Below are 13,262 nucleotides of genomic sequence, written 5' to 3'. Positions count from 1 at the left end.
CCGACTAGCAATATCTCATTATTTTAATGTTCCAAAGGCCACAATCCAACTCAGAATACACTATAACTAGCTTATCCTTTCGATGTTCTACCCTCGACGACAATAATCAATCCATTTGGTAGAACAAGCAAAATCGTTAAGTATTCTTTGAGTCTAGGCTGGATCGCATCAAAGGGGAAGTTATACTTCATGGCTCGAGCTCCATAATTTTCCCCGTCCATTCCTCTAATCTGAGTCGTCGAGTTGCCAATCCAACTAAATGAATCAGTGTGCAAGCAGAACCGAACCAGCTAATCTACTCTATCAGAGCATCCTAGCGAGACTACATGACAGAGTTGGATAGATTCCTTGCCCATGCAAGAGAAAACTCAATCTCAAATACCCATTTTCTAATTTCAATGATTCACACAAGAACAAGAGACCAATGGGTAGATTAGTGGTAAGGATAGATGTACACTTGCCTATGATCGCGCACGAAGAAAAACAAAGCTTGAATTGCACCAAACAACAATGGGTCTCCACGACCATAATCATTCCAGCCCCAACTGACGAAATTCTGCCCACTTCCTGGATAATCAGACCTCATATTGATGTTTCTCATGATCTGACGGTCGCGTGGAAAAAAGGAAGCTCAATTTGGACTCCAGATGAGCTCGAACAAGCATTTGCTTCTCGGACGCGCAGGGTTCCGAGAGAATGAGCTCTCGGGATGAAGTGCTCCTCCTGCTCGCAGTTCTGATGGGAGGAAATTGAAGCAACCAAATAAACCTCTCCCTCAACTCAAATACACATATTCAGTGATGGGAGGGAAGGATTGATGTGATGTCAAGATTAACAAGTGGCAGCTTGCATGCAAGTTCCTTGATATCCTTCAAACACTTGTCATCAGCCACTAACATGCACTTCCAATCTTCCCCCTCCTTTGCCACTTGTTATATTCTTTGATTAAAAATCTCCTACTTGTCTTAATTCTTGGATTAGTGATCTTCCAACTTGCCACTTGTCATATATGGTTAGACACTTGTTGAATGGGGTGTCACTTGTCAAGTTTGTGATGCCATTTGTTGTATGTGAGATGCCACTTGTGTGACATGCCGAAGCTTAATCACTTCCAATGCAATGACTGGTCCATCAATCCCCCAATGTATCGGCCACTTGTCGCCAAACTTGGCTAATGGGTTCCCCTTCTTGCCACTCGTTTAACATATCTTGGCTTACTTGATTGACAAGAGAATGCATCCTCCTTTAATTCCTCATTTTCTGCCACTTGCATTTAAATGCTCTAATGTCTCTTCATGACATTCCCAATTCCCCATAATGGACTCACATGTGATAGGAGGATTGAGGGGTTTATTTTCCCCAGTCATCTATGCGCGACAAATCCAACAAGTCACACTGGACGCCCTAAATAAGGTTTTCGATATTACATTGATCAGATCCAAATTATTTCATAGTGCCATTCGGCTCTCATCACTAGTGACCATGCTCCATGTATCTCTCCCACATTAACTAAGATTTCCAAATCGATTTCCTCGAATCCTCGATGTAATCCCATTTCGCAACACTGAATACACCAACCATGAGTTGCTCGATCCTATAGTCTCCTCATGTTCCTAATCACATGCGATTCCTTATTATAACTTAACCTCCCCTCTTGACCATTGTACCAGATACGTGAATCCCCTAGTCACAAGTCAACTTTCAAACCCATTTCGGTCCTCCTTGACCATTTGGAATCCATCAAAAGTGGGATGTTGCACGCCGGGTGTCCTATGCAGGACGGATTTCTTCAAATATTATTAAATGTTATGACACAGATATAACTTGCCGTGACGCCCCGGACTGTTTATTTTTGACCAAATCGGGAAGTCGAGGCAGTCAATATGTCATGCGAAAACGCTTAGTACACGGTCATCGATACCTAAAACAAGAAAAAGGTAAAACAAAAGGAGCAGAATATTCAAGCATGCCTGTGCTTACACATTCTTCTCTCTAGGCTTTTGGCGAGGAAATAAATTTTCTCGATGTTTACTGGATCGTGAGCGAGTCGACAAGTCTCTGGTGAGAACTCACGTGGGAGAGGTTTTGGAAGAAGAATGGCCAAATGGTTGAGAATGAGTGCGTCGACTCTTAACACAGGCCAAAACAAAAAGGCAAGAAAGAAATCATCAAACACAAACCCAACAAGAAAAGGGTTAATATCACGAAAAATTTTAAATTGGTATACACGTGACAAATTTATCTCAACCTAAGTTTTGATCGCGAAAAACTCCAACTTGGTATAGCTGTGATAAATTTTTCCTCCGTTAATCTCCGTCATATTCTGCAGTTAAATTGTTGAGTTAGATGACACGTGACAATTGATAAGTGAATCAGTTTGAAGTTCTTACTTTCCATTTGTCATGGGTATATAGGTTTGGATTTTTTTGGTGATAATAACCCAATTCAACGCAAATTAAAGGGGTAAGTTTGTCACATGTGTATCAATTTGAGGTTTTTGATGGTAAAAAAATTAATTTGAGGGTAAATTTATCGTAGTCGTACCAGCTCGGGGTTTTCGGTCGTGAAAAAATTAATTTGAGGTAAGTTTATGGCCAGTGCATCAGTTTGGGGTTCAATTTTTGGTGGTATTTGCCCGCAAGCAAAAGAGAGAAAAAATTCAAAGCTCGTGCCAGTTCTTCCTCCCTCCTTCCAAGTTGACTTTGAACCAGATATTTATTGGCAGTTTTTTCAACAAAACCCCACCACTTCATCGTTCGCACACCCAGATTGTCCTAAAGGATATGCATTTATTTTTGCTTTTAGAAAGCGCTCATCAGCGGATAGGCCTAACATATCAGTCTTGAACGAGCCTAACTACAATGTTTTCATATCCGGTCGGAACGATATGTATTAAGATGGTGGCGAATGAGAAGATGCGGAGTTTTCGCTTCGGAAAAGGAATTCGAGGTGGCAGGGACATGGCGAGCGAGAACCTCCGGTCGCTCTTGTTTTTGGTTCTCTTCTGCTCTTGGATTCATTTGATTTGCTGCACTACAAACACAGATGACCGTAAGTGCAAACGCATGCATTTGTTTATGTATGTTGCTATGGTGTTTGAAGTTCTCGTCATTTCACGTTCTTTCTTGCCATTTGTACTTCTTTTGGGTTCATCTTGTCCTGGCTTGGGATGGTTGGGAGAACAAAGGTTTCCGTCTAGAACTTAAGCTTTCTGTCTCGAACTTAGAATTCCTCAGGTTTTTTGAGGTTTTGGCTTGTCTGGCGAGACGTGAACATGTTATGTTATCGGAACCAGGAAAGGGCTACTTCCGTTCCGGTCTCTTTGAGCCCGGACGATCATGTGGATTTCGTTACGTGCTCAAGAGGACATGCTTAAAAGGCTGCTAGTTTCGCAGGTCTGTCTCGTCTTAAAATGTCCCTGGAGTCTTGATCAACAAGTATGTGCTTTGGGATTGTGTAATTCCAGCCTCGGCATAACTACTTGAAGGAAGAACTGACATAGGTGCAGGAAAGAGGTCTCCACTATGGTGTTCACCATTACCAAGTTGGTCAACTTGGATACGATCGTGTCCGTTATTCCCCTGAGAGGATTTCGGCAACGTGGAACTCAAGAATAAACAGAGATTAGATGCATGAGTATAGAAATTGAAGCACCTAATGGGAAATTGCCGCGAAAGTTGTCTTAGCCATCCAATGGCACTTGACCTTGTTGACTTGTGGCCAGGGCAAAGTCTGTTCCCTTTCCCCTCTGAATTTTTTCTTTTTTGCCATATAATTGTGCAGAAACCATTCTTTTAGCACTGAAAGCCCAGTGGCAGAACACGCCACCCAGCTGGGGCAAGTCCAGTGATCCTTGTGGACTGCCTTGGGAAGGAGTCACCTGCGACAATAATTCACGAGTGACGGGATTGTGAGTGCTCTCTACTTGTTCTCATTGGTGCACATTTCTGTTCCGGGTTCCTAGAATTTTCTGTCTTTTTTCTCAGACTTAGTGATGCCATTTTAGCTAGCCATTGACTGTGATATTTCCTTTTTGTTATGGCTTTCACAGAGGGTTATCTGGCATGAGTATCATAGGGCTGCTGCAAAGCGAAATAGCGGGGCTCACAGAACTCACTTCTTTGTGAGTTTCTTCTCTTTCTATCATCCATCATGATCATATGCTGATTCTTGGATGTGGGTTAGGATTTGCATGAATGAAATACTTCAAAACATTGAGTTCAATCATCAAGTGGCATATGAACGAGTCTACTTGTTTGTCTCATTTAACCTTTGGACTGCAGGGTTCTTTCCTTAAACAAGGGTCTCAATGGATCGATCCCTACACAGTTTGGAAGTCTGCAGAACTTGAACACCTTGTAATATCACTTATGACTGCATATATTGCTAAATCAGCTTGTTTTTTTTTCCTTTTCTCTCCTGTATGATGAGCCTTGTTCTTTCCAAATTTTCAGAATCTTAGCTGGATGCAGCCTCAGTGGTAGTATTCCCGATGAGCTGGGCAACCTTACGAAGCTGACTTTCTTGTAAGGCTTGTCAAAATGCAAATGCCACTAATTCAATGATTATGGAAGTTTAGCTATGTGTTTTGCTTAGACTATCCAATTTCCATTCTTACCAGGGCTCTAAATTCCAACAATTTTAGCGGTAATGTACCTGCTTCGTTGGGTAAACTCTCTAAACTCTACTGGCTTGACGTGTCGGAAAATCAGTTAACCGGATCACTACCAGTTTCGGCGGGCAACACCCCAGGGTTGGACCTTTTGTTGAATTGCAATCACTTGTAAGTTCTCTACAATAATCCCGCGCCTAGTCTGATGAATATAGACTACGGATTTTTACATTCCAGATTCTACTGATAAGTGACACATCTTAATGTTCTTTCGTCATTAACTGTTTGGACCGTGCTGCATCCGTGACTTCAGCCACTTCAGCAAGAACCAACTGTCCGGCACCATTCCAGAAAAACTGTTCAGTTCAAACATGTCTCTGATACACATGTAGGTTACCAATTTTCTAACTTGGTAAAAAATACCAAGCTTTCTGCTCTAACTTGCGCTAGCTATTGTTGACAGATTATTTGATGATAACAAATTTAACGGTTCTATACCGTCGACATTAGGCCTTGTTCGGACACTCAACGCTCTGTAAGTAGATCATGTTTTGTGCTTTTGGGATACTTAATTATCAACCATAGGAAACTGCTAAATTTTTTTGGACTCACATTGCACAATTTTCCACAGCCGACTCGATAGGAACTCCTTTTCTGGAAATGTCCCTTCAAATCTCAGCAAGCTTACACGACTCAGTGAACTGTGAGTATAGATTTTTTTCATCAATGGTATTCTAGCGAGATCACAGAAAGAACTCCCCTTATTCTGCAAAGTTTCCTTCAGGCATTTAGCATATAACGGATTGAACGGAACTTTGCCGAACTTGACGGGTATGAGTTCGCTCAGTTACATGTGAGTAAGACAACCTGGCTTCGTCTCTCGCTTGTGATATCACGCGATCAATCCCATTGACTGGTTGAATTGGCAAAACTGTATCTTTGCAGTGACCTCAGCAACAACTCTTTTGCGGCTTCTGCAGCTCCAGATTGGTTCTCAACTTTATCATTACTCACCACCCTGTAAGATTTCTCAGTGCAATTGGTACAATGTGAAGTTATCTGCCTTTCTGAAACTAGTGCGCGAACTCAAATTTATCTCACTATGACCAGAATCATACAATATGGGCCGCTTCAAGGGACTGTACCATCAGACCTCTTCGGCCTTCCCCAGCTAGAGCAAGTGTAAGGAAAACATATGCCTAGCTTGTGTCCTCTTTCTTCTACCATTTTGAATGATTTTTCGAACTTCTACAGTGATATGAGAAATAATGCTTTCAATGGAACGCTGTACATGGGTACCAGCGTCAGTTCCGTACTGGAGGTCGTTAATTTGGAAGATAACCAGATTGAATCGCTCACGACCAGTCCCTACCACAAATCATTAATGTGAGACAGACAGTTCACAGGAGTTAAGACTTCAATTCTGAGATATGATAGACATTATGATGCTAAACATTTGTTCTTTCATTCTTTTGTTGTGCTTCAGACTAATGGGAAACCCGGCATGTACTAATGCGCCGGTTCTCTCAACCTTGGGGTACTGCAAAGGTCAGCAGCAACAAGCTTATCATACCCAAATCAACTGCGGAAGCGCATCATGTCCCTCAGATCAGAAGCATAACCCCAGAAGCTGCGCGTGCGCAGTTCCGTATAAAGGAAAATTGACGTTTAAAGCTCCATCGTTCAGTGATTTGTCCAATGCCACTCTGTTTCAATCGTTGGAAGTAGTCCTGTACCAGATATTGGACCTACCTAATGGTTCAGTTTCTCTTCAGGATATCGTCCTCGATGCATATAGCCGCTATCTTATTGTACCCGTGTCTTTCTTTCCATCCAATGGGACGTACTTTAATAGGTCAGAAGTTGGGAGGATCGGATTCGTTATGATTAACCATACTTTCACGCAGCCCCCCGCTTTCGGTACCCATACCTTCAGCGCAGATCCTTATCCATTCCCAGGTAACTTATTTCATCCTCTCCTGTATCAGGTTTGACTATCATCTCATATCTGTTTTGACATGGACAACTGGTCCAGCTCACGGGATACGCATCAGCATCGGCACCATAGCAGGGATTGCTGCTGGCTGCTTGGTCCTTGTTCTTGGACTTGTGTGGTTAGGAATATACGCTATCCAACAGAAGAAAAGAGCACAAAGAGCGACGCAATTGAGCAGACCCTTTGGTAATTAATTCATGAACTCTTCATCTTCTTGCTACTGAAGCATTTTGACAAGCTGATTGCTGAGATCATTGGAAATGAGTAAACTAAATAAGTTGTTCTGTCACTCGCATCGATCTATCCATGTTTAAGCATCCTGGATACAGAGGGGAAGTGACGATGGAGGAGCACCGCAGTTGAAGGGGGCAAGATGGTTCTATTTCGACGAAATCAGGAAGTGCACTAATAGCTTTTCTGAAAGTAATGAGATAGGCTCCGGGGGCTATGGAAAGGTAAGTATCACGCGGTCTGCCGGTCGTATGTAACTTATAGTATGCTTCATGTCACTGCTTTGTAATTCTTTTTCACGATCCCATAGGTATACAAGGGAATGCTTCCCAATGGCCAAGTGTTGGCAATCAAGAGAGCTCAGCAGGGGTCGATGCAGGGCGCGCACGAGTTCAAGACAGAAATCGAGCTACTTTCGCGAGTCCACCACAAGAATCTCGTCAGCCTTGTTGGCTTCTGTTACGAACAAGGAGAGCAGATGTTGGCCTATGAATACATGCCTAATGGGACACTTAGGGAGAGCTTGTCAGGTACTTTCCTTTGCCGAAATCGCATCGAGCTTCGTGATCTTTAGATTCCACATGAAACTTTCCCTATCTTGCTTTATCCTTGTCTCGTTATTTCCAGCATAACCACGAGCGAGACTTTTCCGATGAATGAAACTGCCTATGGTTTGTAGCAATGGACACTGACAATTAATGATGCAGGGAAAACTGGTATACCTCTTGATTGGAACAGGAGGCTACGGATCGCTCTCGGCTCTGCGAAAGGACTGGCATATCTGCACGAACTCGCGAATCCCCCGATAATTCACAGAGATGTGAAGTCCACGAATATCTTGTTGGATGAAAACTTGGTGGCTAAAGTCGCGGACTTCGGCTTGTCTAAAATGGTGGCGGACAGCGAGAAAGGACATCTTTCAACACAAGTCAAGGGCACCCTGGTATGCTGTACTCCTATTTGAATGTCCAGTTTTGGCGACAGAGCCAGGTTGCGAGATCTTAACCGAATGATCACCTCTAGTTTTTCATCGAACTCGAACTGACAATAAGTTCGCCTTTGTCTTGCCGGAAACTTCAGCAGATCTTATGTTAATGCCAGATTCCCCAGAAGGTGAAGTGTATGCTTTCCTGATTTGGTTTGGAGTTTTGATAGTTTTGTAACCTGTGATCTTGCAGGGCTATCTGGATCCAGAGTACTACATGACCCAGTTGCTAACAGACAAGAGCGACGTCTACAGTTTCGGGGTCGTGATGCTCGAACTGATAACTGCGAAGCCACCGCTCAACAAGGACAAGTACATTGTCCGCGAAGTCCGCATGGCGATGGACAAGAACGACCGAGACTACTACGGACTCAGGCAAGTCATGGACCCGTCCCTCCTCAAGGTGGGGCGCCTCGCTGGGTTCACATGGTTCCTGGAGTTAGCAATGCGATGCCTCGAGGACTCGTCCCCCGACCGTCCCAGGATGAACGAAGTTGTGAAGGAAATTGAGACGATCCTGCAAACCGAGGGGGTAGCCACAAGCACCACGTCCGCGTCCTCCACGGCCACGGACTTTGGAGCATCGCATAGTGGTTCTCCTAGACATCCTTTGTACAGCGACGTTTCCATCGACAGTAAGGACGTTAGTTGCAGCAATTCGTTCGATTACAGTGGCAGGTACGCGATTTCGCCGAAGATCAAGCCGAAATAAATGCCGGTGGGGGGCGAGTCTCTTATTTGATCCATCAGATTATTCTTGTAAATAGCTCGAATTTGTTCCATTTCGCCGCAACAGCTGCTTGAGGTTGTCTAGGCCTTCCCAAAGCCCAACGACCCTCGCTTGCCCCAGTGGACTTGGCGGCCCTACTAAGTGCTTGTTGGCCCAGATTGAAGCTAAGCAAGGGCCGACGAGATATCACCTGGCGTCAGGCGGTCAGATCTGGGGTGAGGGTCGTGCCCAGCCCTAGTCTGGGCCAGTATGCCTTCACTAGGGGTCGTTGAGGCCACGCCCCAGGTCGGCGAGGGTAGTCGGGCTTTAGGAAGGCCCAAGCAACCTTCATTGGCTCTTCCAACGGTTGTGGTAACAGCCATCGGTGAGGACTTGGCCCAAACCCGCCGTTCATTTTTTTTTTATAATCTTATTAAGTTTGTTTTCTTTAATACATTTTTTTTTTAACTTACGTTGCTGACTTGATCTCCGGTGAGCCAGGTCGGCTCAAGATATTAATAAGAAATGGTTACATTGGGTTTTTGGCCAAAGAGATTAGATTGAAAGTGATCCGAAAGAAACTTTGACACTAAAGTGAGGTTGGTAATAATTTTTGGTATTTCTCGTCAAATTAGTACAATTGTGACAAATTTATCATAAACTAGTTTTCTAACCATCAAAAACTCCAAACTGGTACACTTATCACAAATTTACCTCAAACTAATTTTTTTATAGCGAAAACCCCAAAATGGCTCAAATGTTATAAACTTACTTTCGTTAGTTTCCATTAAATTGGGTTAATATCACGAAAAATCCCAAATAAGTACACATGTGATAAAAGGAGGGTAAAAACCTCAAATTGATACACCCATCAACTGCCACGTGTCATTTAACTCGTCAATCGATAAAATTTAACAGAAACTTATAAAGGGAAAATTTGTTATGGATTTACCAATTTGAGATTCTCCGTGGTATATTAAATTAAATAAGAAAAGTGAAACATGAGGAGCAGAATATTCCAGCAAGCCTTTGTTTACACATTCTTTTCTCCAGCCTTTCGCTGGAGAGCCGGCCTAAGGGAATTAAATAAGCAAATGGTTGTTGGATCGTGTGATGAACAGTAACTGGTGAGAACTAATGAGATAGTGGTTTGGAAGAAGGATGGTCAAATGGTTGAGAACGAGTCATGTCAACACAAGCCAAAAATTTAAAAAAGAATCAGTCATCAAACTCGAACCCAACAAGAAAAATAGAGAGAGTCAAACCAAAGCCTGTCCCATTCCTTCCTTCCTCCTTTCTTGTTGACATTGAACCAGATGTGCTTTGACAGAGTCTTCAACAAACCCCACCACCTCTTCATCGTTCGCACTCCCAGGTTGTCCTAAATAATATGTTTTTATTTAGATAGACCTAACGTCTCAATCTTGAACGAGCCTTAGTACATGTTGTGATATTGGGTCAGAACAGTATGTGTCAAGATGGTGGTGAATGAGAAGATGCAGGGCTTTGACTTTGGAAAAGGAAGGAGAGGTGGCAGAATCATGGCAAGCAAGAACCTCCGCTTGCTCTTGTTTCTGGTTGCCTTCTGTTCCGGGATTCATTTGATATGCTCCACTACAAACACAAATGACCGTAAGCGCATACACATGAATTTGTTTCTGTATGTTGCTATGGTCTATGAATTTCTTGTTATTCTCGCCCTTTATTTCTTTCTATCTGTATTTCGTTTTGGGTTCGTCTTGTTTTTGGTTTTGGGATGGTGTGAGAAAATGGGTGGATAGTCATCAGGTTTTTAAGCTGTGTGTGTAGACCTTAGAAGTCCTTAGGTTTTTAAGGTTTGAGCTTGTCTGGCGAGACGTGAACATGTTATGTTGTTGGAACTAGGAAAGGGCTGCTTTTGGTCTCTTTGGGCCTCGAGGATCATCCGGATTGCATTAAGGATCTGCAGAAATGCTTAAAAAGGATGCTAGTTTCGCAGGTCTTTCTTGTCTCGAATTTTCCCTCGAGTCTTGATCAACAAGGACTTTGTATGTTCGCTATGTGCTTTGAGATCGAGTCATTCCAGCCTCAGTATGACTACTCAAAGGAAGAGCTGACATAGATGCAAGAAAGAGGTCTCCCACTATGTTCTTAACCATACCAAGTTCATAAATTTGGAAAGTATTATTATACGTGTTCCTTGAAGATAATTTCAGCAAAGTGGAACTCAAGAATAAATAAAGATTAGATGTGCGAGTATAGGTCTAATGGTTATTACCGCGAGAGTTGTCTTAGCTGTCCATGCAGTCAATTCAATTATCTGCTCTGAGGCAATGCAGAACATGACATATTTAGCCATGTCGAACATGTTGGCCTTTTTCTGCCTTGTAGACGTAGAACTAAGCTTGTGTACCCTAGTGTTGTGAAATTTCATAGCTAATCATATGCTCCGTACGAACAATAAGTTCTGGCATTGACCATGAAAGAAATGCGAAACTATTTTAGGCTTGTCTAAAATGGTGGTGGACAGCGCGAAAGGACATGTTTCAACACAAGTCAAGGGAACACTGGTATGGTATACTCCCAACGTGAATGTCCATTTTAGGTGACACCGGCGGTTTACGAGATCTTACACAAAAGATAACCTCTAGTATTTTATCGAACTCCAACTGAAATGTGTTCCCCATTGTCTTCCCCTAAACTTCAGCGGATGATATGTTCATGTCAGATTCCCTAGAATTAAGGAAAACACAGTACACCCACAGGATGACTGAAATTCCTCAGAAGGTGAAGTGTATGCTTTCCTGATTTCAACTCCGATTTTGATTGTTCGGAACTCGCGATCTTGCAGGGCTACTTGGATCCAGAGTACTACATGACCCAGCAACTAACAGATAAGAGCGACGTCTACAGTTTTGGGGTCGTGATGCTTGAACTGATAACCTCAAAGTCGCCGATCGACAAGGGCAAGTACATCGTCCGTGAAGTCCGCGCGGCGATGGACAAGAACGACCAAGAGTACCACGGACTACGCCAGGTCATGGATCCGTCCCTTCGCAACGAGGGGTGTCTCGCAGGGTTTACTCAGCTCCTGGAGTTGGCAATGTGGTGCGTGGAGGAATTGTCCACCAACCGTCCCAGGATGAACGAAGTCGTAAAGGAAATCGAGACGATCCTGCAAGCCGACGGGATCGACACGAGCATGACTTCTGCGTCCTCATCCGCCAGAGACTTTGGAGTGTCAAACAGTGGCGCTCCTAGACATCCTTTGTACAACGATGTTTCGCTCAATAACAAGAATGTTAGTTGCAGCAATTCGTTCGATTACAGTGGCGGGTACTTGCTTTCGACGAAGATTGAACCGAAGTAACTGCAGATGGCGCGAGCCACTTAACTTGTTCCTTTCTTTTTGGTTCAATGTTCAAATTCCTCTTGGTGCATCAGTTCCTCTCTAGGTAACGTAACCTTTTTTTGTCATTCTCATGATGCATTGATGCGTGCTTACAGATTATGGAAGACTCCATATGGTTTTGTTGTCATTTTCGTTGGAGCATCACATCTTTCTCTGTACTTACCAACCGCAACCACAATCTGTCAACTTAAGGCATAAAAATTCTGACTACACCGGTGCATTTGATTCACAAAAATATGAATGATTTGAAAAATATTTCTTAAAAAATGATTGCTTAAAACACTTTTAAAAATGAATAACGAAAATGAATAAACGAAAAATATTTTCAACATCCATGGAGTTGTTTAAACATAAATTGTTATCAATAATAAAAATATTATTTTCATTGACTAATTATTTCAAGTGATATAAATGATCATAATTTAAAAAGTATTTTCTAAGTAATGTGTTAATCTGCTTCTTCCAGTCAACTAAACATCTGGTCAATGCATAGGAGTGGCTATCATTTAGTCTTTAATTACATTTTAAGTATATTTAAGTTGACTGGCCAACTGTAAACACGAGTTTTAACTTTTCTAAGATAGTACTTACAATAATTCACCTACTCTGTGATTTTCTCAATTCTTGTCCCCCGCATGGAGAACACATTGTTTCTAGCCTTTTTCCCCGCCAAATATCCAAATTAAAATGTTTGGTCTTTCACAAAACATATCCGGGGTCCTGGAAATTCGAGTCTCGGAAACTTCGATAACTATTCGTTAGGATGTCATACAGCGCACGCTGACTTCGATCGCGAGGGGCAAATGCTCCTGAATCTGCTTGCCTATGGGTGGGAATCTCTCGCGGGTTTCAATCTCGGGCCGATATTTCGTATTATTGGCGAAAAAGATTGGAAGCTATTGATGAAACGGGCGCAAAGGTTTCTTCGGGCCGGACGGAGATTGACTGCCAATTAGGATGGCGATTCATTTTCCAGACTGTCATTCTATCTTGGTTTCACAGTTGACTTTGCGGTTGGTACTCTTCTTTGTGGTCATTGTTCTACGGAGTGTCCTTGGAGCGGATTATTAACGGCCTAGCTCTCCACTTGGCCAGTATTAATGGCCTGAAGTCTCTCTTCATGTTGAAAGAAATTCTTCTACTTCTCATCAGATTTTGCCAAAATCAACGTCTCTATTGCCTTAGGGAAATGCTCATCTGTCTCTGCAACCGGCAGTTTTTGTTGCATGGATGATGACGCCAGGGACCATCGGTGATCATTCAATTTCCGAGTCACTCATCATCTGATCGAGGAACACCAAAGGATTATAATCCTTTCATAATAAGATTTCGCTGTTT

At 42.8% G+C, this 13,262-nt stretch overlaps 2 protein-coding genes across 4 annotated transcripts in view; one reads left to right on the top strand and one right to left on the bottom strand.

Moving 5' to 3' along the window:
- Window positions 1-13,262, bottom strand: part of LOC115750563 (protein FAR-RED ELONGATED HYPOCOTYL 3) — an 874,908-nt gene that overhangs the window by 253,278 nt on the left and 608,368 nt on the right. The gene's annotated exons all lie outside the window — the stretch shown is intronic.
- The window catches only part of LOC115750597 (leucine-rich repeat receptor protein kinase HPCA1-like), a 54,253-nt gene continuing 43,736 nt past the window's right edge, over window positions 2,746-13,262 (top strand). Inside the window, exons 1-19 of one of the 3 annotated variants that reach the window (XM_030688068.2) lie at window positions 2,746-3,051; window positions 3,784-3,910; window positions 4,052-4,123; window positions 4,284-4,358; window positions 4,455-4,526; window positions 4,622-4,783; window positions 4,926-5,000; window positions 5,076-5,147; window positions 5,244-5,315; window positions 5,397-5,465; window positions 5,558-5,632; window positions 5,723-5,794; window positions 5,867-5,998; window positions 6,099-6,571; window positions 6,648-6,794; window positions 6,924-7,063; window positions 7,150-7,369; window positions 7,547-7,782; window positions 11,364-12,028. In XM_030688068.2, the coding sequence (XP_030543928.1) occupies window positions 2,862-3,051; window positions 3,784-3,910; window positions 4,052-4,123; window positions 4,284-4,358; window positions 4,455-4,526; window positions 4,622-4,783; window positions 4,926-5,000; window positions 5,076-5,147; window positions 5,244-5,315; window positions 5,397-5,465; window positions 5,558-5,632; window positions 5,723-5,794; window positions 5,867-5,998; window positions 6,099-6,571; window positions 6,648-6,794; window positions 6,924-7,063; window positions 7,150-7,369; window positions 7,547-7,782; window positions 11,364-11,882 (3,000 nt within the window). In that variant the 5' untranslated portion in view covers window positions 2,746-2,861 and the 3' untranslated portion in view covers window positions 11,883-12,028. Of the gene's footprint in view, window positions 3,052-3,783; window positions 3,911-4,051; window positions 4,124-4,283; window positions 4,359-4,454; window positions 4,527-4,621; window positions 4,784-4,925; window positions 5,001-5,075; window positions 5,148-5,243; window positions 5,316-5,396; window positions 5,466-5,557; window positions 5,633-5,722; window positions 5,795-5,866; window positions 5,999-6,098; window positions 6,572-6,647; window positions 6,795-6,923; window positions 7,064-7,149; window positions 7,370-7,546; window positions 7,783-8,017; window positions 8,615-9,957; window positions 10,166-11,363; window positions 12,029-13,262 lie in introns of those variants that run through there. The other 2 variants (XM_030688067.2, XM_048285933.1) reach the window with 2 other exon arrangements.

Source organism: Rhodamnia argentea, chromosome 10 (genome assembly GCF_020921035.1).
Source record: "Rhodamnia argentea isolate NSW1041297 chromosome 10, ASM2092103v1, whole genome shotgun sequence".
Lineage (NCBI taxonomy): Eukaryota > Viridiplantae > Streptophyta > Magnoliopsida > Myrtales > Myrtaceae > Rhodamnia > Rhodamnia argentea.
Note: the sequence above shows the minus strand (reverse complement) of the source record. Positions and strands in the feature narration are given on the sequence as shown.